Below are 22,617 nucleotides of genomic sequence, written 5' to 3'. Positions count from 1 at the left end.
CGTTGGGTTGCCGGTTTCCAGAAAAGCGGTTGATCTTGGCGATTTTTTTCCCGACACCTCCAAAGTAAAAGTCCTATCAACATCAGTTTCAGTCCAAGTTGGGAACGTCATTAATCTCAATCAGTTATCAGAAAGTCTCCATCGTCTATGTTGTTCTTCACGCAGCTTGTTTCATACTCAAGCCACGTCCATTTTTTGTGGATAACCTGCTTTTGCGCTGTTCATTGGGGGTTCTTCTGTCCACAATTCTACAGAAAAACTGAATATCACATATGAGAGATTCCACTGGAATCTCCGGCTGGAATCTCCACTGAGTCTCCGACTGAAACCAAACTAGCGTGTGTAGTTCGTGAACACTGGTTTAGACCGGTTACGAAGGTGTTTGGACAACCAATGGAGACAGTCCTGTGGATCGAGAAACTTACTCGGAAAATGATATGTCTTGACCCAAGGTTGCCCCACAACCAGGCCAATCGCAGACCTGTCCGGCGATTAGCAATGACCGTACGGGATCACCACTCACGGGGCTCGCACTGCAACAAGTCCTTTCCGTCTTTTCACCGGTAGCTCCTGCGGTTGATGTAGTTGTGCCACAAGAACCATTTCCCGTGGGATCTGCAAACGACCCCAAAGACGATTGTTGTTGTGGATCAGATACTGAACGTATGAGCAGACCTCGTTGTTCCAACGACTTACGCAGCTGATTGAGCTCATTGACAAGAAGATGTTCGTGAAATGCTGAAGCCGAGTAGAGATGGAAGAGAAGACAGTCGTTATGGATTGGCCAATCAAAGAACAAGCGTACGAATGAACTGAATGGAGCCAACCTTGGCAATCTGTGTATGGACAATCGGTTGACATCAGTCGACATAGTGAAAAAGCATAATACGTGCTGAGTTGCAGACATCTGCGGCATAATGTGTCCAGAAAAGAGGTCAAAAAGATTCACGCTGATTTGCCCAAGCGAATTACATCGCATTACGCACCCGAAGTGGCTCGAGTCAGTCAACAGCGGTGTGACCAACGNTGAAAAAGCATAATACTTGCTGAGTTGCAGACATCTGCGGCATAATGTGTCTAGAAAAGAGGTCAAAAAGATTCACGCTGATTTGCCCAAGCGAATTACATCGCATTACGCACCAGAAGTGGCTCGAGTCAGTCAAGAGCGGTTAGCAAGTCTTTGAAGGAAAGTGTGTTCAAAAAACTGTGTACAACATGGGGTCGAGTGGAACATACGGTTGGGGGAAACTTGACCCACCTGATGAGTCTCAAAACGCGCGAAACCGGTCGTGGGTGGCTGCCCTTGGGCAGCTTTATAAGTAGTGTGTTCCGTTGAGAGGATATGCTGTGATATCACAAGTATCGTGCCAAAAGAAACATGGAACGCTCTTCTGGCAGCATATTCTAGTTGAATAAGACTCAGCCGAGTCTTTCGTTAAACCCAAATTAGTTTGCGAATGAGCGTGGTCCATCAGCTGTTCGGGGATCAACAAACTACAACCCGCAACCGTTTGTTGACACGTCTGATTGGACACCTGGTTTCCTATGCACAACACCGGACTTGTTGAATCGAACATCATAGAGATTAAAAACGGAACAAGCTTAAAGAGGAAGATGAAGAAAGGGAATGTGATTAAAATCAACATGATCGGTCCGAATGAACGAACAGCTATGTCAGCTGATTTGACACCACTGCATTAGCCGAGCGTAGATGGTTTGTCATTCACAATGAAGATAGGCCAGTAAACATCACTATGTGCGCTCGTGTGAAGTGGTGAGAAAGCCAGTGTACAAGGAAACTTTCATCGTTCCGTCAAACTTTATTGCACTGAAGACGGGGGCTAGTGGTGGAAACTGTCATAACCAGCTAGCGTAGCCCGAACTTTCCAGTGACGAATCCCTCACGACGTTTCGTGGTAGTTCATGGGGTAAGTTTCAAAGTACAGCAATTCTGGAGTCTACTCATGCCATACGAGGAATAACTGCAGGAAAATATGCCCTGAATGAAGTACAAAATACCTTACCAGACTGCAAACTCTGTTGGAATCGACTTTGATGAACGTGTACAGGTCGGCGGAGGAAAAAGTACACCCCGTATGAGAAACTGGAACAAATACCATTTGTAGTTTCATGATTACTACGTTCCGTGTTTACACACGACGTCCGCGTCTATGCAAAGTCAAATGTGCGCGCGGTGCAGAGGACGATTTGCTCTGTTGATCATATTACCAATGGGCTAGTCTTGTTCACTCAGCCTACGACCCCAGGTGCCGCCCGAACACACTCATGAACAAGTCCTCCAAATGGTTCATCTACTGTCGTAAAACTTGATGAATACCTGGAAAACCTTAGTCAACTCAGCATGGCAACAGTTAGTGGTCATTCAATTCTTTGGTATTGGAAAGAGAATGCAAGCGAACGGGAATTAATAGAAGCGACTGATCGAACATCAAGAACCTTTTCAGAAAACCAGTTAGTGCTTTCTAGCGTATCTTTGGGCCATGAACAGAGCTCATCAACGCGACACTAGGTATCATTCATTTCGGTACCAGAGGTGAGAGACCTGTAGCCAGGTGTTCAGTAAGAAAGGAAGTAAATGTCGATCTATCCAGGTGACCTACCGGAGAACACATCAATTTCACTCGAAATCTTTGCGGACACGTGATCTATTGCTGCCGACTTCATGCTACTCCTATAGGGATTGAATGTGACTTCCGCTAGGAATCCTATCGAAATTCAGTTTGACGGCTCATTTATGGCCAAGTTCCATTCTTTGTTTCATGACTTCTAGGAAACTTGTAGCCGGTTTCATCAGGTTGCGCATGAATTGGTACCTTTGAAGGACCACCCTATTTCAAAGATTCCGTTTTCATAAAAAGATTTTTAGACAAAAAAGTAACTTGAATTTCACCCATTTTCAGCACTGCTACAAGTTTTGGGATGAAACGATGAAAGGCTTCGTTGTAGTTTTCCTTACACGGCGAATGACTCAGGACTAGCAGCCACCTAAGAAATATTTTTTTCAGGTTTTCTAAAAATATCTTTTCACGATCCTTTCACACGCAATGCGTAATTGAATAATGGTTTGTCAGCAGATGACAGTAAACAAACCTAGGAGGATGAACTGTGTGCGAAGTTGTCACTCGAGGAGTTAGTAAATATGTGATCACGTGATGTTGTCTCCGTTACTGAAAGAGAAGTGGCATCATGCCCTGTCCACGTGACAGCTGATCAGCCACTCGTGGCCAGACGACCACGTTCAGTTTTGTGGGTTCGAGACTCTTTGAGTTCCGTGAGATAATTCACAACAAAGATGAAACCGCTGCACGGTGCTTCTCGGCTTTTCGAAATAGCCTGACTTTGCTGACAGAATGAAATCTTTGTTGAATATAGGAAATCTCCCGGCTGAACTGATCTGTATAATGAATGGTTGAGTAGGGTTCAATAGGGTCCAATCCCTGTTGAAACGTTTAAAGCAAAAGGTTGGATCCACGTAACCCACCAATCGAGTTTCTGCGTTTGCGGTGTGTGCTTTTGAAGAGATTTGGTGATCAAAATTAGGTACCCATCAGTAGTGGATGTGAGTACAGCATTGATTATGGATACAGGTCGGGTTTGAACCACGGACGTTCCGGTCAGTAAATTTGCGCTCTTACCACTTGAGCCATCTCGACTAGGCTTGGGCAACCTGACAGTCTCCCAGCCCTCGTGCCTCCTTCGGTTGGCATGGCAGCTAGGCACCTGAAGGGGGTTACAGCTGAGCGCTCTCTCTATATATATATTGATTATGAAATATTCCGTGTTCCCAGAGGCACTCGGTTTATTTTCGAACTGTGGAGAGATGTTGGTACCAATTGGAGTTGTATATTCCAAGCAGAAAGATGAGAACCACCGTGAAAGAAACTAGTCCTGAAGTTGCTGTGAGTTCTTTGACAGCCCAAGACCGGTTTCACCCTTCTTGGGGCTCAATAGGTAAGTGTAGTTCTACTTGAACCCAAGCTGTACAAAATTCGTGAAATACACTCATCTGCACACCAGTTTGTTTTCGTACAAGGAACTACACTGCATTATCGGGCTTATCGTACTAGCTGAAACGTGAGACGGCCTTTGTGCAGCACAGTTTCATCATCATTAGCAGCTGTAAGAACCGCGTACTTGTCGTACAGTGGTTGTAGCTGCCACAATTTCGTCCATCGATGATTTGGAGAGGTAGCTGCGCATTGGAGGCGGCAGCTGATAGATTAGTGCGTACGTGGACTTTAAATTGGGGGGTTGGGGGTTGGGAAGAGAGCTATGCATTGAAGATAATAGCCTTGATGCACCAGTGCCACCGAGGGCGCGACTGAGCCATGTCCGACAATATCTCCAACCGTTCAATTTGAGGAGCGATTCAGCTGAGATTCATCTGAGTCACCCAGTAAAACCAAATGAGTGTACAGATGAGTGCATTTCGCGAATATGAGGACCTATTTTATGGAGATTGTGAGATGAGTTGAAGCAGCAGCAGTGATCATTGTAGAGAGGTTACACAGGTGAACGATTGGAAAAAATCCGACAATCAAGGCATGGACTAATAGTTGTTTTCTCGACGTATTAGGCCTTCACTACACTTAACTTTATATCCGATCGTGAGAGCAGTGCGGTAGTTTATTTTCCCCGTAGACTACAGTCAGAGATGGGGCCTAAGGGAAACGGACAGGAGCTAACTAAGATCTAGGCGACAAATCGAATATTACATGTATGAGGAGAACAAATTTGGTAACACGATAACACCAAAGACGACAAAACAATGTTGTCTACAGAATTATGTTACCGATTATAGAAACCTTGTCTGCCCTCAAGCCATTCACGTTCGGGTTACAGTTACAATTTAGCCGCAATCAGCAAGGCTGAAAACTCAGAAAGGTTATTCGGCGCACGAGGATTTTAAGCGGATGTATGGGTGAAACGTCACGAGGTTGACCAAAAACGGTCAGGGAAAGCAATGTACATCTGAAGGTAAGAAGCTCCTCAGACTAACTGGGACGACACTGTTGACTGGAGAGCTATCGAGAATGTACTCCACGGACAGTTCGGACTTTTCGGAAGATGGCACATTCACCGACTACATCTGTTCGAAAGAAGGTCTTCATCGTTAAATTTATCCCCCAAAGGTAACATCTTGAAGGCCTAATGACAGATCAGCCTACAGCGGGCAGAGTAAATCAAGCACCGCAGTATCTTTGAGTTTCTTCGACAGAACATGTGTACACCGTTTTTGGGAGAGGTCCACATGCAAAGATTGAGCCCGGCTGGTGGCAAAAGGAGTTCCTCACTACGGAACTATCTGAGCCTCTAATCGAATTATACAATCACCAATAAAACAAGTAATCTAAAATGATCGCAAGCACGGGAGCAACTGTTCGGGGAGTGTTGAAGACCGAGTCATTTACAACAAGACAATACTTGAACACCGTTGAATTGGCCTGGCCAGTAACGGAAGACCGGAACCAAGTACACTTTGGGTCCGAAGTTGATACGCAAGGTAATCAGTCAGTGCGCTATAAAGGACAGTCCAGAACTCATGAACGATTACAAATCTGGTTAAGAAATCTTACTTCGTAAGATCTCGTTAGCGGTTGAAGGTAACGGTTCATTCAGCAGATCACGGCCTGCTCAACTACCCGTCCAATGGCATGATGACTAGGCACCATTTTATTATGATCATTCCATCAGCGTTATCTGTCCTCCAATTTAGCAGCACCAAATCAGTCAAACCTCTGGCGATTGCTTCCCATTCTTTTCGTTTCCACTCGACAAAATGCGCAAATGTGGGAGTCTCCAACCATCTACGAGTAAGTTTCGATGATCCCACTTTCTACGGAGACACCGCGTGTCATGGTGGATAAAGTGATCGATAAATACCGAGCCTTATGCTTAAAACCTGTGACAGTTGACCGAATTTACCCACTTAGGGGAGAGATCCAGTCTACCTCAATCCGACTATGTACGATAGATCACTAAACTCAGCTGCGTATAACGACATATGATGTGTGAAAGAATACTGACAATCGCTTCTTTGAGTGGGGGACCACGCGATTTCAGTTGGAACGACAGATCACTTGCATTGGTTAGGGAAGAAACCTTATGTTTGGTGGGGAAAGTAGAAATACCGAGAAGTTCGTCAATGCAGGAAAGTGGCACAGGCTCCAGAACTGGAGATAATTAGGTCACGCGAAACAGCATCATGTATGGGGCGTGACCTATGAAGCGTGTGAGCACAGTGGGTCGATCAAGTTCAAGGTCGTCTGTGAATTCACCCCTGTCAACTGACCTCATCCGGCTAGTTGGCGCACATATTTTCACGATTAGAACCCAACACAAACCTGATACCGACTTCACACAGGCATCGATAAGTAGACTCTTGGCCTGCAGAACTCATTCAAAGGAAATCCGAGGGTCTGGAAGGGCCAGAGGAACATAACTGCTTCTAGAAGGGCTTATTTCCGAGATGGCGCAAGTGGTTAGAGCGCGAATTTACTGACCGGAATGTCCGTGGTTCGAACCCGACCTCTGCCTCCCGACTTCCTCTGTCTAGGCCCGAGAAACCTAGTAGTATCCCAGCTCTCGTGCAACCTTCGTGTGGCATGGCAGTTAGGCACCGAAAGGGTGCTAAAGCTAAATGATTTATTCCCGAGGTCACCATAGGAAGTCTAACGGAGAATCTTGTTGTTACGGCGCATCTAGTGAAGGTCACTGTCGTCACTGAATCAATACGACGCTTCAATAGGTTGCCAAAATAATTGCCTCACGCAGACATGGATTTATGAGCAAAAGTAGTCCGATCAAGACTCTGTTGCAATGCATAACCAGTCTTGCTCGTAGCTAAGCTCTCCTGTTTGATGGGAACCCCGGAACTCAAACCGTGAGGATGAAAACCTCTGGTAAAAATAAACCATTCCCTAAGCAAATAAACTTCCTCTGACAAACGTGGGGTGCCAAATTCGAATCGGACAGAAACTCGAACAGAGGGGCAGTGAGCTGCCAGCACGTTTCGATCAATCTTACTGTACGTGGGCTGCAAGAAAGCCACGCTCATTCATCGCAAACGGAGAAGCATGCTGATAAGAGTGTTAGAATTTCGAGGTCCCTCCTTCTTTTTTCTTCTACCTCTCTCTCTCTACCCACATCGTCGTCGGTGAACGAAACTGCATCAAACAAAACCGCAAGTGAATCAAGAATAAAAGAGGAAAGCAGTATGCAGCGAAAAACAGTAGGAATAAGGAAACAGGTCATCAAAAAATGTTCGATAATCTTGGGATCACATGGGGTTGCGAATGATAAGCATTCTTTATCCTGATTAGTGTTTTGAATTCGCTTTTTTGTGCTTGTATGCCCTTTCGTGTTCATGTATCGTTTAGCTGTAGCACCCTTTCGGTGCCTAGCTACCATGCCACCCGAAGGAAGCACAAGGGCTGGGATACTGCCAGGTCGCCCAAGCCTAGACAGGGGAAGACGAAAGGTAGAGGTCGGGTTCGAACCACGGACCCTCCGGTCAGTAAATTCGCGCTCCAACCACTTTGTCCATCTCGTGTTTATGTGCTAACAATGATCGCTTTGCGAATGGCTTGCAATGCGTGACAAAGACGTTTGGTCATGATTCGTCTGTAAGTAGAGCACCTGTTTTACACCCCGTCGTTTAGGCAAGTGCTGCTGCGATCCGTGCCTGGAGACAAATGCTCAGGTTGATCTCAACTTATTCAACAAAACAATCCATTACCCCATATGGATGTCCGAAAACCACAAGTTTGTAATGGATGGTCTAATATTGACTGGGTTACATGTTTTACCCCTTCGAGTTAATAAAACGTGAGAGCAGCATTTCATCCGGGAATGTCCAGCGAGATGCTTCCCAGTGTTGCCTCCACTGTCTGTGTTCAGTTGAGGCTTTCAAGGCTTCCTTCAATTACTCGACTTCCAATTGGTCAAGTCGTTAATTCATTTAACCTTCAGTCCAGAGCGACATTTAATTCATCGAGAATAATAACTTTGATATTATCCACTGAACATGTGTGTGGAATCTGTATTATCAAGCGAACCAATTTTTCTGCAGTATATGCCCGTTAAATAAGCGGCTGGGTGCGACAATGCTTAATAACAAGTGAGAAAACGGCGTCGAGGAGCGGAATTACAAGGCAGAACCACTCCTGGACTCTAAGGAGTTGGGCTGGTCTGCTTACAGTGGAGTGGAGATCCTACTGAACACTGAAAACGAACGCTTATTGAGGATGGTCCATTCTCTGGCAGGTTAATTCATACCATGCTGTGTCACACCAGTGACAAAGTAAGACACCGCGGTCAGAAAGTAGCAAGGTAAACCAGTATGTTGGCTTGTGTTCTCAACGCCAGAAGACTGTGATTCGACGTGGCGAGGTGTAGATCGGTTACGACTGTCGTTTACTACCGGATACAGCACAATACGAAGTCGAATAACAACTAAACACGTGAAATATTAGGCCGAAACAGATACCACCAACAGTTAAACATTACAAAATCCATTCTGTGGAATACATGAGGGAGTCTCATATCAGGGCTCGGTGAGTCGACAACACCATTGTCGACTATCTTTCCCCTTTACCTTTTTACCTTGGAATTTGTTTGTGCTAGAAACATTTTCAAAACGGAGTACCTAACAGTGCATGTGTTACATCGTAGACGTACCACAATTTATCGTTTTACCCTACTATTTGGAGATGAGGTTGGTCGTTATCTCCCGTCCGCTGTGGTCCCGGCTACATCTGAGAAGGGGCACATCCGTTTTGGCCCAACACTCCTACCCCCTCACGATTTGATAAAGTCAGTAAACTTGCGTTTATTTTGTAGTCTTTCTGTTGTGCTTTGTATTCTGCGGAGGTTTAGGGGTAAATTGGTGAACTCATTTGGTCACCACATGTTCGCGTTCTTCATCATACGACTGGAGGCATAAGGTCTAAGGCTAAAAGCTGGGATTTCAATGAATTCCAGAGGCATTAGGCTACGACCGTTGACCACAATTCCGCATAGAAGACAAACAAAACAGCTGATCCTCGGACGATGGACCGAAAGTAAAGTGCTTAGCTCAGCGAAGACGGGAATTGGGCGGCCGAGGAGTTTGTTCCATTCATAGAGAAGGAACTGTTTTTGGCCAGTGGTTCTTCTCCTGAACAAGCGACCAGTCTACACACCAAGAACAACTTTCGAGCTGTTTTCGGAAAAGTGTGGTAACAATCGGTAGATTTAGTGCTGGGCAACGTTTCGCTTTTGACGGACGGAAAGTGCAAACGACGTTCAAGAGGGACGATCACGTGAACCGGACCAGAAGAACTAGACCTCATGCTGGACTCAAATCTATGTAGGCTTCCCCATCGACCCAACACTTGGTCACCCACCCTAACACACAAAATCCCTCGGTCGACACCTAACAGAGACTTTGCTTGACTTAGCTGACTGGTTCTCGTTCCGCCTTAAGTCTCGACCAACCTTTTGTGTCAAAAGCGAAACGCTGCCCAGCAATAAATATACCGACTGTCACCAAACTTCTTCGAAAACGATGACTACTCAATCGGTTCCGAACGTTTGTCACCTGATTGAACTTTCGAACTGCTTTCCAATTAATATTGTGGGAAGAACATACCTGGAATCAAGTGTGTGTTTCACTGGGTAAGGTTGTGAACTGGCATTTAAACGATCTGAACTAAAAACCCATTTGGACGTCTTCAGATAGGCTACTAGCATCCGCTCACGAATCTAATGTTTCAAGAAGACTTCCACTTCGTAATCACATCTGCCAGAATTTTCTCCGTCAGCTGAGTTCCAGGTGAGTGTATTTCGCTAATTTCGTGCAATTTGGCTTCAATTAAAACATAAGGTTGACGCGAACTCGGGGACTGCACCAACCTGATGAGCCCGAACTGGAAGGGCGAAACCGGTCGTGGGCTGTCGACGGATTTTCAGCAACTTTATGAGTAATGCATTACAAATATATACTAATAAGTTTAATTATGCGCGACAAATGTGGGTGAACAATTAAGGTTTCCACAATAGCAATCGCAAGTATCCGGCCGGCACTGTGCTTCTCTACTCGGTACATGCACCCTTTCCCTCAGAAATACTGACCTTTTTGAATTTGGAAATTCAGTTCGAACAGTAGTTCTCATACCGAGCGATCTAATTCGTGTGAATCAGCTGACAGTCAGTCAGCCAATCATCCGACTACTGGTGAATTGGGGAAAACCTTTCGCTGCAAAGGCAGTTACCAGTAATTAGACAGGAAAGTAGACATCTCATATGCACATACTCATTCAAAATGAACGTTCTCACGTGTCCTCTTGAACTTTCCTAGACATTCGTTGACTATTACACAACAGCAAACGAACACTGCGAAGCGGTCCCACAATTTCCGTAATAAACTTCACCTTCCACGGGGGCGGAGCTTGAACATCAAACTATAGCCTACTTGCATTCTTCATCAGTAGTATACATAGTTACACCGGTAATCAACCAGAAAGTCTAATCTTAGTGAGAAGCCATCCACGCGAAGATCCCCTCAATTACCAAGCCGATGTACTTGGATTTGTGCGAGTTGATAATTATCCTTTGAGGATATTCAGGTAAAATATTCTATTCATCAGTAGTCAGGTGCTTCCCTGAGTAGGGCAAGCACTTTTCACTGGTGCCAGGCGAGAATTTGTAACAGTCACGTATCCGATCCAATAAGGATGAAAACGGTTACGCGCTCGAGCTGTCCAAGGGTAAATTTCCTCGCAAAATGCACATTATTTTTTATATTTTGGCATGTCAATGATGATACTTTTTGTAAGACATTAGATGATTTGATAGATTATGAAGTGAGAATTCGCACTGCACGTAGAAAGTACGTGACGGGAAAAGTTGAACTTGACGATAATTCGAACCGCCGATCCATTTTTTTACCGGATAGATGCCCTATCGGCTGAGAAACATCAGCGTCCTTATTTGATCATCACATGAATACAGTGAGAACCAGAGGGAAACATCCCAAAGCAGTGTGAGTTTACTGCATCCCTCAATGGTCTTGTGTTTTAGGAAAGCGAGGAGCCATCTGCACGAAAATCTGCTTGAGGTGAAGCCTGAAACTCCACTTTCATAATACTGCACACTCACTTTGGAAGGTAGGTTTAGAAGATACCCGAGTAACGGTGACACTAATGATAGAGGAGGCATGCGAGTAGTATGTTTTCTTCTTGTAAATTCACTTTGCGACTCTTGAAAAGAGAGATTTGTGGAGTCGCTATGTAGCACTTGCTTGGGTTTGAGCAATGAATGATTGTGGTGAATGAATATCCAAAAAAGTTCAAGAAGATGCGTTCAGGAGAAGATGGATGTTCGGTTTTTGTAAATAAGATGCTAGTGAGAGTATTGCTTCTCTGCCCAACAGTCTGTAACTGGTCAGTTGGCATTTTCTAATAAATAACTCCGCATCAGAGGCCTTCTTCCTTTCACCCGTAAGCAGCGGTACTTCTCAAAGGAAGTGCATGGAGAAAAGAGAATATATGACCATCATTGAGTTGTTCCGTAGGGGGCCTTCTTTGAGAAGATTACTGTAGTTCCGTCAGACTGAAATCCCACTGAGGTCATGAAATCTTAAAAAGCACTGGCAGCTTCTTTTTCATGAAGGAAACTATCACAAGGTTTGCTGAAAACTCTTTGACAGCCCATGACCGGTTTTGCCCTTCTTGGGGCTCATCAGTTAGGCGCAGTCCCCGAGTTTCCGTCTCCACTTGAACCCAAATTGCACTGTTTTCGAGAACCATATTCATTTGCATATCAATTTGGTTTTCACGAGAGACTCAACTGAATCTCTCGTTTATGATGTCCTCCAGCGGAATGTGCTGCACACAGGCTGCATCATGATTCGGTTGGCGCGATATTCGAAATATCGCAGTATATTTTCATGAAGGAAACTACTCACAAGGCTACTGAAGACTATTCGGCGAGGACTGCGTCTATCTGATGAGACCCAAGAAGGGCGAAACCGATCGTGGGCTGTCGAAGAGTTTTCAGCAACCTTGTAAGTAATCTCCTCCACGAAAATATACCGCGATATCTCGAATATCGTGCCAACTGAATCATGAGGCGGCCTGTGTGCAGCACATTCAGATGTAGAATATCATAAACGAGGGATTCAGTTGGGTCTCTCGTGAAAACCAAATTGATTTGCAAATTAGTATTTCTCGAAAAGCACTGGCAGCTTTTCAATCTTGAGCAGTCAGCAGCGATTACTTGTAGAAAACTACCGTATCCATGGTTAAAATGTAGTCTAATTTACACAGAAAATCGAGTAGCTTAATCAAAAGCGGCCAGAAACTTTTCACTTTCGTTTATGAAACTTTTGTCTGAAAATCAAAATGACTTCGGGGAAACGTTTTTTTCATTTGAGGAGAAGAACAAGCATCCCAAATTGCATGTAGTGATGAGGACGGTTCATATCCAATAGAAACCAACGCTGTAAAAGTGGACACTGTTTTTAAACTGGGGTTTTTTTCCTTTGAAAGGTATCAATCCAGAAAGTCTGACACATTGCATAGTGTCAACTTTGCTACCCTGTCTGTCCATGAAATTTTCTTATTCGCTTACTTGGTTCCGATCTCAGTTGGATCTCCTCTGTTGCTAGTTCTACTAAAACGCGAAGACGTCGACAAATTCCTTTGATATTAACGAGGAACTCAGCTGCATCTCTTGTGTATGGATATGAACTGAATATACTGGGCAAAGGCTACCTCGTGTTTCAGTTGGCACGGTGTCCCAGATATCGGAGTATATTTTCTCATTAGAACTCACTACTCATGAGGTTGCTGAAAAGGCCTCGACAGCCCACGACTGGCTTTGCCCTTTTCGGAGCTGATCGGGTGGATGAACTCGTGATTGTTGTGTTTTGTGATATTACGAATATCGTGTCAAATGAAACATAAGATAACTTTGAGCGGCACACTCATTTAAACAATGAGGGATACAGTTGAGTCAGACGTTCACCCCAAACCAAATGAGTGTATTCAGCCGATTGTGAAAACTCAGTTTTCAAGTAGAATGTAGGGTTGATGGGAACTCGGGTACTACGCCTGGCTGATGAGTCACAAGACGGGCGAGGCCCGCAGTGGGCTGTCAAATAGTTGCTTACAACCTTATGAGTAGTCCATTCTATCCTCAAGGCAGACGTCACGGGATGCCGATATCTCCGTGGTACTCGTCATACACACAGGTAAAAAAGAGATATGAACAGGTGATTGGAAGCCAAGCATGATAAAAAAGAGATAACGGTTGACCACCGGCTATGTCCAGGGTGAACCGATCACTCTGGGCGCACATTTTGAGAGCACACGTTCGAGTCCACATCACGTCCAAAACTATTGAAAATCTACCGCTTCTGTGGTCCCCCTTCCTACGACCATTTTTTGCAAAAATAGTGTTTTTTCCAGAAAAACTGGGTAAGGCCCCGGGGCATGTAAAAGTTCACTAAGTTGTGTACTAGCAAATGTGACAAGCGAACTATTTTGTGTGTCACCAGCATTGCGCGAAAACATCAAAGTATTATTGATCAGATAAGTACTTATGGCAGAGTGAATGTTCTTTGGTTGGCCTCAAGTGCATGTCACCGAACATAGTGCATACTACACACAAGTGATGGAACCCAACAAAGCATAAACTCAGTAGTATGTGGTTTCAGTAAAGTCCACTCAATGTGGTGTCCGTGTAAGCAACACCATTGACTAATTATCTATCAAAACGTCCAACGATTTATCGGTGGCATGAGTAGCCAATATAGAACATTCAAGAAAGCAGCACGTGATTCAATGAGTTTTCAACCCCACATTTTGAAAAGTGCATTAAAGTTTGGTTAACAAAACTGTCCCTCAAGAAAGTGGGGATTCGGTCGCTGAGACGGGTTATAAGTAGTACAGAAGAATGATTTCACAAGATGATCGAAACTTCCATATGAGAAGTCACGAGGAGCCACGTGCGCCCACGTGATGTGGGTTCCGTAATGAAGGATGAGTGGAGCCATATTTTGCCTGAGTCCGAGTTGGCCACACTGCTGATCAGGCGCTCGAGGCCGAACAGCCATGTTCAATCATTGGCCGGAAGGTCGCGGCTTCGGAAATCTGATTTTTTCGTGAAATGCACACTGATGGTGGTCTCCGGTAAGGACGGTTGGATACATTCCCGAGCAGTAGACGTTGAAATTATTCGAGGAGACCTGCTATTTGGTTCATCTGGCCAGTTCTGCGATCTTATCTCGACAAGGCGAAACCACGGAGTGTTTTGACAAGAGCGACGAACGCAACACGGAAGGCCATCGAAACAAAGTAACTGTCATCACGTGACTGGCCTTCTGGCCAAGACCTGAGTTTCCTGATATGTGTAGCGCTCGCCCACCGGCCGTAAGCAAAACAGCTAGCCAATTTTTTTCCAGGATTACTCTGAAACCACGTTAAACTCTTTCCGTTTCTTTTATAGTACTTGCATAAATTGTGATTTCGACCTACAGTCACTTCAAGAGAAGCGCGTTTTACTCTTGCAGAGCTTTTAGGATATCTTTGGCGAGGCGTTCCAGCTGAAATTTCTATACATGGGAAACCGAAAGTCTTCAGAAGCATTATTTGACAAAGGATTCTATTTTTCGAAAGAAATATGTGCGGGCTAATGTCAGGAGGCGCCCAGACATGAAAAAAGCACGTGCAGAGAGTGACGCATCCCCAAGGTCATCGCCATTGTTACGACACGTCCGAAACACTGTTTAGCAACATACGACCAACGTAATGGGCCTGAAAGTGTTCACGACCGGAAGCATTGGCTGTACAGAACGAACAAGTGAACGACCGTATTTGGTCATTTAGTCATCCCATATATTTACGCAAACCCTCTGTATGTTTTGCCCTGACAATGCAGCCGTGTCCCCAGTTCTCTGTCTTCTCCCTATCGCGTAGTCTGGCAGATTCAGTGCAGGCGTAACCCCAATAGACGGCCACCCACGATACAACACTGGCGACGGTACTCTCTCTCTCTCTCTCTCTCACCGGTTACAAGCGACTGTATGACTATTGTCATTAGAGAGTGCTCCTCGAATCGAAGCAGTTTCCGAATCCCTTAATCTCAAACAAACTAACGGGCCACGACCTCTTCGTGAAGAACGGCAATTTCAATAACATCACGGTAAACTTGGATCAATATTTACGATTCCTCCCCACCAGACACTCACATCAGGATCCCGAAATTCCAAGTTACAAAAACACGTAGAACGATCAGGAAGGGGTGTGTGGATAACAGGTACCAGGTCCTCGAGTTAAACGCTCAGTGATGACTCAGATTTAAGAAAAAACTAATATGCCCAATCTATCGATCTGATCGATTCAAAATGCGATATGCTCATGTGCGGTGAGAAACAATGAATAAAGTAAACGGGGAAAACGACAAGTGGTGGACTGCGCCAACCCAATGATCCTCAAGAAGGGCGAAACCGGTCATGGGCTGTCGACGAATTTTCAGCAACCTAATGAGTAGTGCATTACGAATAAAAGTGGTGGAATGCAATTCCAATTATAAAATGTGAGGTGTGAAACCAATGTTCGTTATGCTCATGTGCGGTGAGAAAAGAAGAGTAAACTAAACGGAGAGAACGACAAGTGGTGGACTGCGCTAACCCAATGATCCCCAAGAAGGGCGAAACCGGTCATGGGCTGTTGACGAATTTTCAGCAACCTAATGAGTAGTGCATTACGAATAAAAGTGGTGGAATGCAATTCCAATTATCGTTAGTTAAAACAAATGACTTGTTGTGTCATTCCTGAAGCTGATGAACCGAAACTGCTCTTTTATAGCCTGGTGGATAGTCCCCATAAACTCCCAACAGGCTAAATGATTGATTGCCTATGTACTTTGGGTCGTCAAGTGAGTTAGACGGAAATATTAGTTTCTTATTCCCAAATTTAGCGAAACGAACAACATTCAATCGGGCAAAAACACTACATCGTCTAGTTCGTTTAGGTTCTCTTAATTTTTCCAACATCAGATTCTGTCAATGTGTATTTATTTTACGAAACACCGCTTCTCAGAGTTTACGTTGTACGGTGCAGAATCCGAGAATGGTTTCTAATTAGCTGGTTTGGCTCACTGACCGAGATATGGAATGATGAGGCCAAGGTGTCTAGGACTCATTAACACATTTGGTTTACCAACCGAGATTGGCACGGTTGCAAAGGCGGTTTGAGCGTCTGAGTGCGCAAAAATGGCGCTCAGTTTTCGCACAATGGAATTGAATTTTTGAAAGCTACGACGTGTCCCTGATGGACTAAACTGAGTTCAGAGTCACAGTCCAAACTTTTGAGCCCCATCTAGGCATCCCGGGGTCTTAGCGATGCTGCGAATGTATTCCACCAGACTTTTCCGCAAGGGATATTATTCCTCCAATGGACAACGGAATTTGGTGAACTGGGAAAATAGATCACAATGGTTTTTGGTTTGAGCACACACACAACAAAATGTAACATTTTGGCGCAAAACGTTTTACTCTACACGCAAATGTTTCGCAGCAGAGACCATTGTACGGTTAATGGGCCCCGTACAAAATCATATTATGTCAGTGAGGCATCAGTTGCGCGCTTACCAAGTGGGTTTGGGGGTAGAATAAGCCGATTTTCCGCTAGGACGCCATGCTTTGACGTCGTAAGTTGGCATGGCCTTGGATTGGCTACCATGGCAGCCGTGACGATGGCAGCTTGTGCTGTCATGCCGTCGCTTTGGTTGTTACCACGCTTTGAGTTACGCGACAGAGGAGGTCAAAGTGACGGCGTGAGCTTTGAACACATGTAATGGTGTGGTTGCCACGGCGGAACAAACGTCCAGTGTGTTGCCGCTACTCCTGACAAGCCTTAGTATGTGCGCCAAGGCTGGATGAGTCACCGTACTGTGGCCGCCGGGACAAAACAAGCGGTTCTGAGGAGACAAGCCGGAATCTCGCTGATTCTCAGTGAGTTCAATCACCCCGAAGTATGTGATTCAACTCCGGACGTTTCCTCATCGCGCGCAAGAATGGCTGTCCGAAGGAGCCCTGATGAACCAATATGATATCATTCCATACTTAACAAGTGATACCTGTACAGTCGCACTGAAATAGCACCGGGTCGTTATGTTGACAGCAAAAAATAAGTAAATCCGACAGGCGTTTAGGCCCAAAAATTTGTTCACATCACATGTACTGTTTTGAATCAAACAAATCGACGTGAACCGTTTTGCGTAATGCTTCGGTGACCAGAGCGTTACTAGGCCAAGCAATGTGAATATCTCGAGGTTAGGTTAGGTGATAGCGATCGTAAAAACCAGCGGTACGAAATAACCTGTTTTTAGGGACAGTCAAGCAAGGCCATTCTTGTTGACAGAACTCATCTGATCCCAACGGAGTTCTCATCACGACCACGCGTCAGCTTCATGATAGTATTTTCACGGGCACCGGCAAAGTTGTTTTTGTTTCTTTTCAAGAGTTACTCGTCATTGAGTAGTGACATTTATCCTTCTATATGAGGGACTAAGGTTGTTTAGTTTGTCCTCCGAGCACACAGGTGATCCGGTGTTGGATGACTGCTTGGGAGAAGACTTCCCAATTGAAGTGCCGCTTGATTTTGTGGGAAGCTTTCCTTTCAGAGCGAATAACCTATATCTGGTTCTCCTCTGTGACGGACGCCCCATTTGAACACGTGAACTATGATCTGTCGGTGACTTCCAATAATGCAAATGACATTTCAGCTTGTAAGTTAAGCCAATCAATGCTGTAAAGCACTGTAAAGCCGTTTCATTCTTATTGGGAATCATCAGCAGCTCGCATCTCGCGAAACTCCGTAGAGCGTAGAACCCGCGATCTCCCGGCTAGTAGTTTGAACACTCAACCGTTCGGCCACGAGCGGCTGATCGGCAGTGTGATTAGCTCTCAGTTAGACAGGATATAGTGCAACTCATCCTTCATAGCCGAACCCGCATCACGTGGTCACGTGGTAGTCTGGCTCCTCGAAAGACAACTCAGATAGTAGAAGTTTCGCTCATATTGTTAAATTATTCTTCCTGTGAACCGCTTATAGATTCGCAGTAAGAATAAACCAATTGCACAGAGCCTCTAGGTTTCTTAAGCATTGGTTGTGTGGAGAAATAGAGAAGTTTTCAATTTCAGTCGAACATTATTGGTCCTCTAAAACAGCCAGGATTCGTTTCGTGAGTCCGGTAACTACGATAATTAGACGACGAATATGAGTGCAATGAACACTACGTAAAAAAATTAGTCTCTGATGTCTCACAGACGTAACGGAACATCCAGACGGTTCACATTTCTCCTCGAAACAAAGGTGATAATTTATAATGCTCCTGTTGAATGCCGGTTTCTAGGGGAGAAAAAGTGCATACAAAAGTGCATACAGTCAGCGGTTCATTGAGAAAGCCACGAACAAACCTTTCTATTTGAAGCTCATTGGTTTATTCACAGCGGAACGTTCGAATAAGAGAAATGATGAGCACTGTATCGATCCACTCTCGTGGAAACAGGCTATGAGGAATGGAAAAATGATCACTCATCACATCCAAAGCAGCTGAAGTGATCCATAAAACCGAGCGTGAGAGGCACAAGTATATACCCCTCTTCGTTGGTGTGCGAAACACCGGTACTGCACCACGTGTGTCGCTGAAGGACGCGTACCATGCTTCGTTTGCCCGCCTACCCAACGACCTGACGGTATATACGGGCGATTTGACCGCACAGAGGGATAGAGATAAACCATCCACGTCACTCTCTGCGGGTATATTTGTGCCCAAAACTAAGCGTCTTGCCTTGACCTGAGCAGGGAGAGGTGACAAACCAGCGTAAGATGTGCATCGAGTGATAAGCTTACATTCAGATGTCCCGATGAGAATCCAAGTATGTACCGATGTCAAGTTGACATGTCCCTAGGACTGTGCAACACTTCAACTTTCAGGTCACAGGTTGGATGCCTTGACTTCACAGAGTCAGTTGCCCACCTTAAACGTGGTCTCCAGATTCCGATGGTGACCATATTTGGATGCTATTGGAATATCTTGATATGAAAACATTGAGGTTGAAAAGTAAAGTGTCCCTCGAATTTGAATTCAGACACAGCGCGCTCATGAAGCAAGCCAGAAAGGGGATCACTCAACTGTCTACCTAATTCCTTTCAAAATGTTCCAGCAGCTAACCGGAGGTCATCAATTTGGGGAGGCGTTGCACATTATTTCGATATTTCCGGACAAAACACAACGATGCCAAGCTAAGTTCGACCATACGCTAACCTAAGGATGACACAACGTGAGGGGTGTTCATATTCGTGTTGGATAACTCTGGAGACATACGACAATCTTCGGATGCCTCCCAGGATGTGTTAGTGTTGTTACCGACGTTAGCTTTCACATATTCAAAATACTACTAGTAGGGGTTATGAATTCGTCTACTTGGGGATCTAACCCTGGTTGTGATCTTGTTCATCTTTCCTGAGTGCAAGCGGTCTTTTTCTCTATCCTATGTATACAGAAAATGTGTACTGTTTCGTGTGGAAGCAACAATAGACAGATTTCTGTGCCATCTGTTAACAAACAGAGCATGCGGTCTCCTCGTCAATTCGCCACCATCACCAAATGAACTTTACTGAGTATCCATACCAAAAGCATTTCAAGATCGCTCGGTTCCCGCACCATCGCCTTATCCGAGAACTTGTATCTAAGTTGTCCAATCTGTGCAAAAGCCTAAATACCTTTTCCACGCTCACTTACTTGCCTAAATCACAGGACAAAAGAAAGCGTGTCATTGCCAACTCTTACTGTAGTGCGGTTCTGTGTGTCAACTTTAATGGGGGTTCGAATCCTAACAGGAATCAAATGCTGGAACAAGTTGTGGATCATTGAACTTGATGCTAACCAACTGTTCTTGGTCGTTCTTAATAGAAGTTCGCTGTCATCCTCTGAAGGACGAGTCTTTCCTCGTCCTTCAACAAGATTAAGAACACTACTCAGGTATATGGTGCTCAGGGAAGGGTTCGAACCCAGACCGTCCAAACGTTATCCATATGATTATCAGGACGCACTTCGTTTACTTTCGTCGCGGTCACACTTTCGACCGATTGTCAGTCTACCAAACACGAGCACTCCTCGGCTTGAATAAGCACATGGTGGACATCAGCGATCAAATCACACCTTCCGCATGCGATCCGACCACTGCCCGGAAGCGAACAGTGCTCGGACACAACATTAGTCCCAGTTTTACCATGATACTACTACTCCAAAATTGGAGTAGTATCTGTGACATAGTTCGAAACGTATGGCTAATGTATCAGATCGATTCTGGGAATATGCAGACGGTGCATTAGTTTTGTTCACCTGTATAGAGAATGCGTTAACTTAATGCTATCATTCGGTACCACACGGATATGAAACGCAAGCAGCTGACCGGGTGAAGTGGCAGCATAGATTTGATTCAGTCCATGAAAGAGTTAAGTTGAACCCCAACAGACCACCATTGTGTAGAGTTGGCGTAGGGATCCACCCATTCGTGGGGTACCGGAGGTCGAGTGCAAGCCTCACCTTTAATGTCTACACGTAAGTGCACACCCAGTATCTTCGAGGTATGGAAATCTAGAATTTGCATTTATCGTACTCACAGTGTTTTCGAATCCAAACCACTTGAAGTTTGTCCATCAACTAGGATGCACAAACAGCAGAAGTAACAAACAGGTCTTGTACCTGCCAGCTGGATTGAAGACTAGAACATAGAGTGAAAAAAGCCTCCCAGCAGCCCGCATGGGGTCCGAAACAAGAGACCAACAGTCTAACCATCTGCCATTGTATTATTGACTGCATGGGCGAAGCAGTAGTGGCTAGACAATGGAGTCAGCAAGACAGCAAATATAGACAAGTAAGTGAACAAATGTCTTCGTTGCAATCAACCTATTGTCTGCGCGTTTGTGTATACACAGCTAATCTGTCCATTTCATCGTCCATCCACCAACACACAGAGTCCAAAGTAAAGAGGAGCAGTGGAAAGCTGCTGTCTGTCAGCTAAGGCGACTCCACAGCGCAAAAAAAGGACTACCTACCGTTGCTACCACAACAACCAGCTAGACAAACATTGCTGCTAGTACTGCTGTTGCCTATACAGCATGGCAAGCAAACTGTTTTCTCGATGTCGTCACGTGCTTTGGTTTTCTCCCAGTGAAAACAACTGCTTATACCCACATACGCTCCCTCTCTCTCTCTCTCGCTCGCTCGGTCGGCGGCTAACCCAGTTCTCGACGTATGTCTCGCGCGCATGGGCTGACCTGGTTTCAGCCGTCTGTGATGTACATTTACGTCAGGATAGTTGAACGTGTGCACAGGCGCGCGCGCGCGCGCACAAACACAACACCACGTCTGATATCGTCCTCCTCCCCGACTGACGGAGCTCGCGGCAAGCGTGTGCATTGTTTGTTTTGTTGTTTGCTTACCGTCACGCGTGCGCACGCGTCGGCTGTTGACGCGTCTGGCCCGTCACCAGCATACACAACAACCTAGCGACAAGGATAGATAGCAAACAAGCGCTAGGCATAGTTAGCGGACAGTGGTGTTCGATCGGTCTGTGATATGACGCACAACAGCTTGTGTTGGGTCGACTCGTGAATGGCCTTGCCCGTCGTGCGCTGCGGTACAGTGCTTGTTCATACAGGCATGTCCACAAGCACAGGGTTTCGCGGAGCCCACCGCTGAGGCCCTCGCACAGGCGGCAGTGTGAACATGGAGCCTCACTATCACACTGCACACAAGCCGAATATGCGCGTTAGCATTCAAATTCATACTTCGCCCCACCTCCGTGTTGTTTGTTTACAGTAGACAAATATACGACTTGGGTCCTAAAGTAGACATTATATGTCTAACCATTTGTCGTTGTCAACTTTGGTACACTGTGATCGGCTGTTCGGTGAGCGGTCAGGCTAGTTCAACCAGATACCATAATTGGGTGACCTTGACAACAGTACTGAATTATTGATCACGGGGAAAAACGATATAATGTCTAATACTAGAAAGGGGGGTGTCCGTAAGCAGTTATGCCGTTGTCTGGTCCACAAAATACCTTAACCGTGTGACGTGGCACCAGATAGTCTAAAAGGTGGATATTCATCAACTCTCAAAACCTTGTATGACGAATCGCGGGTCACGTGCTCACAATATCACCTTCAATTGACGGGCTGAATAAGTAGATATCCGTTCTGAACGATATTCAACGAAGTGAGCGACGACACAGACAAAGAACTCCAAGGGTTTTGCTTGATCCTTCGGTTACTCTTCACTGCCACTGTTCCTTAGACCTGCGTGCCAAACGTGGTTCGATGGGACAAAACAGGAAGAGGGGTTTCTTGATCCAACATTTGGGAAGATGAACGTTGTTGTGGTTGGTGTACCTTAACAGTGCTGCGATGTGTGTTAATGCGACTGCCAGTGGCAAGCAGGTGATCGATACCTACTCTCAGCTGGCGCAGTCGAAGCACTGGGGTAGCAGGTCCATAGCGAAAGTCTCGACAGATTAAAGATGATGCCTAGGTGAAT

The 22,617-nt window shown here is 45.3% G+C and overlaps 1 protein-coding gene across 1 annotated transcript in view; it reads right to left on the bottom strand.

The window, feature by feature from the left end:
- Positions 1-22,617, bottom strand: part of T265_13611 (hypothetical protein) — a gene marked incomplete at both ends in the record, with an annotated part of 79,886 nt that overhangs the window by 41,955 nt on the left and 15,314 nt on the right. Inside the window, one exon of the mRNA XM_009169698.1 lies at positions 426-738. Within this exon, the coding sequence (XP_009167962.1) occupies positions 426-738 (313 nt within the window). The remainder of the gene's footprint in view (positions 1-425; positions 739-22,617) is intronic.

This window comes from Opisthorchis viverrini, assembly GCF_000715545.1.
Source record: "Opisthorchis viverrini unplaced genomic scaffold opera_v5_85, whole genome shotgun sequence".
Classification (NCBI taxonomy): Eukaryota; Metazoa; Platyhelminthes; class Trematoda; order Opisthorchiida; family Opisthorchiidae; genus Opisthorchis; species Opisthorchis viverrini.
The sequence above is the reverse complement of the archived record's forward strand: the minus strand, read 5'-3'. Positions and strand labels throughout refer to the sequence as shown.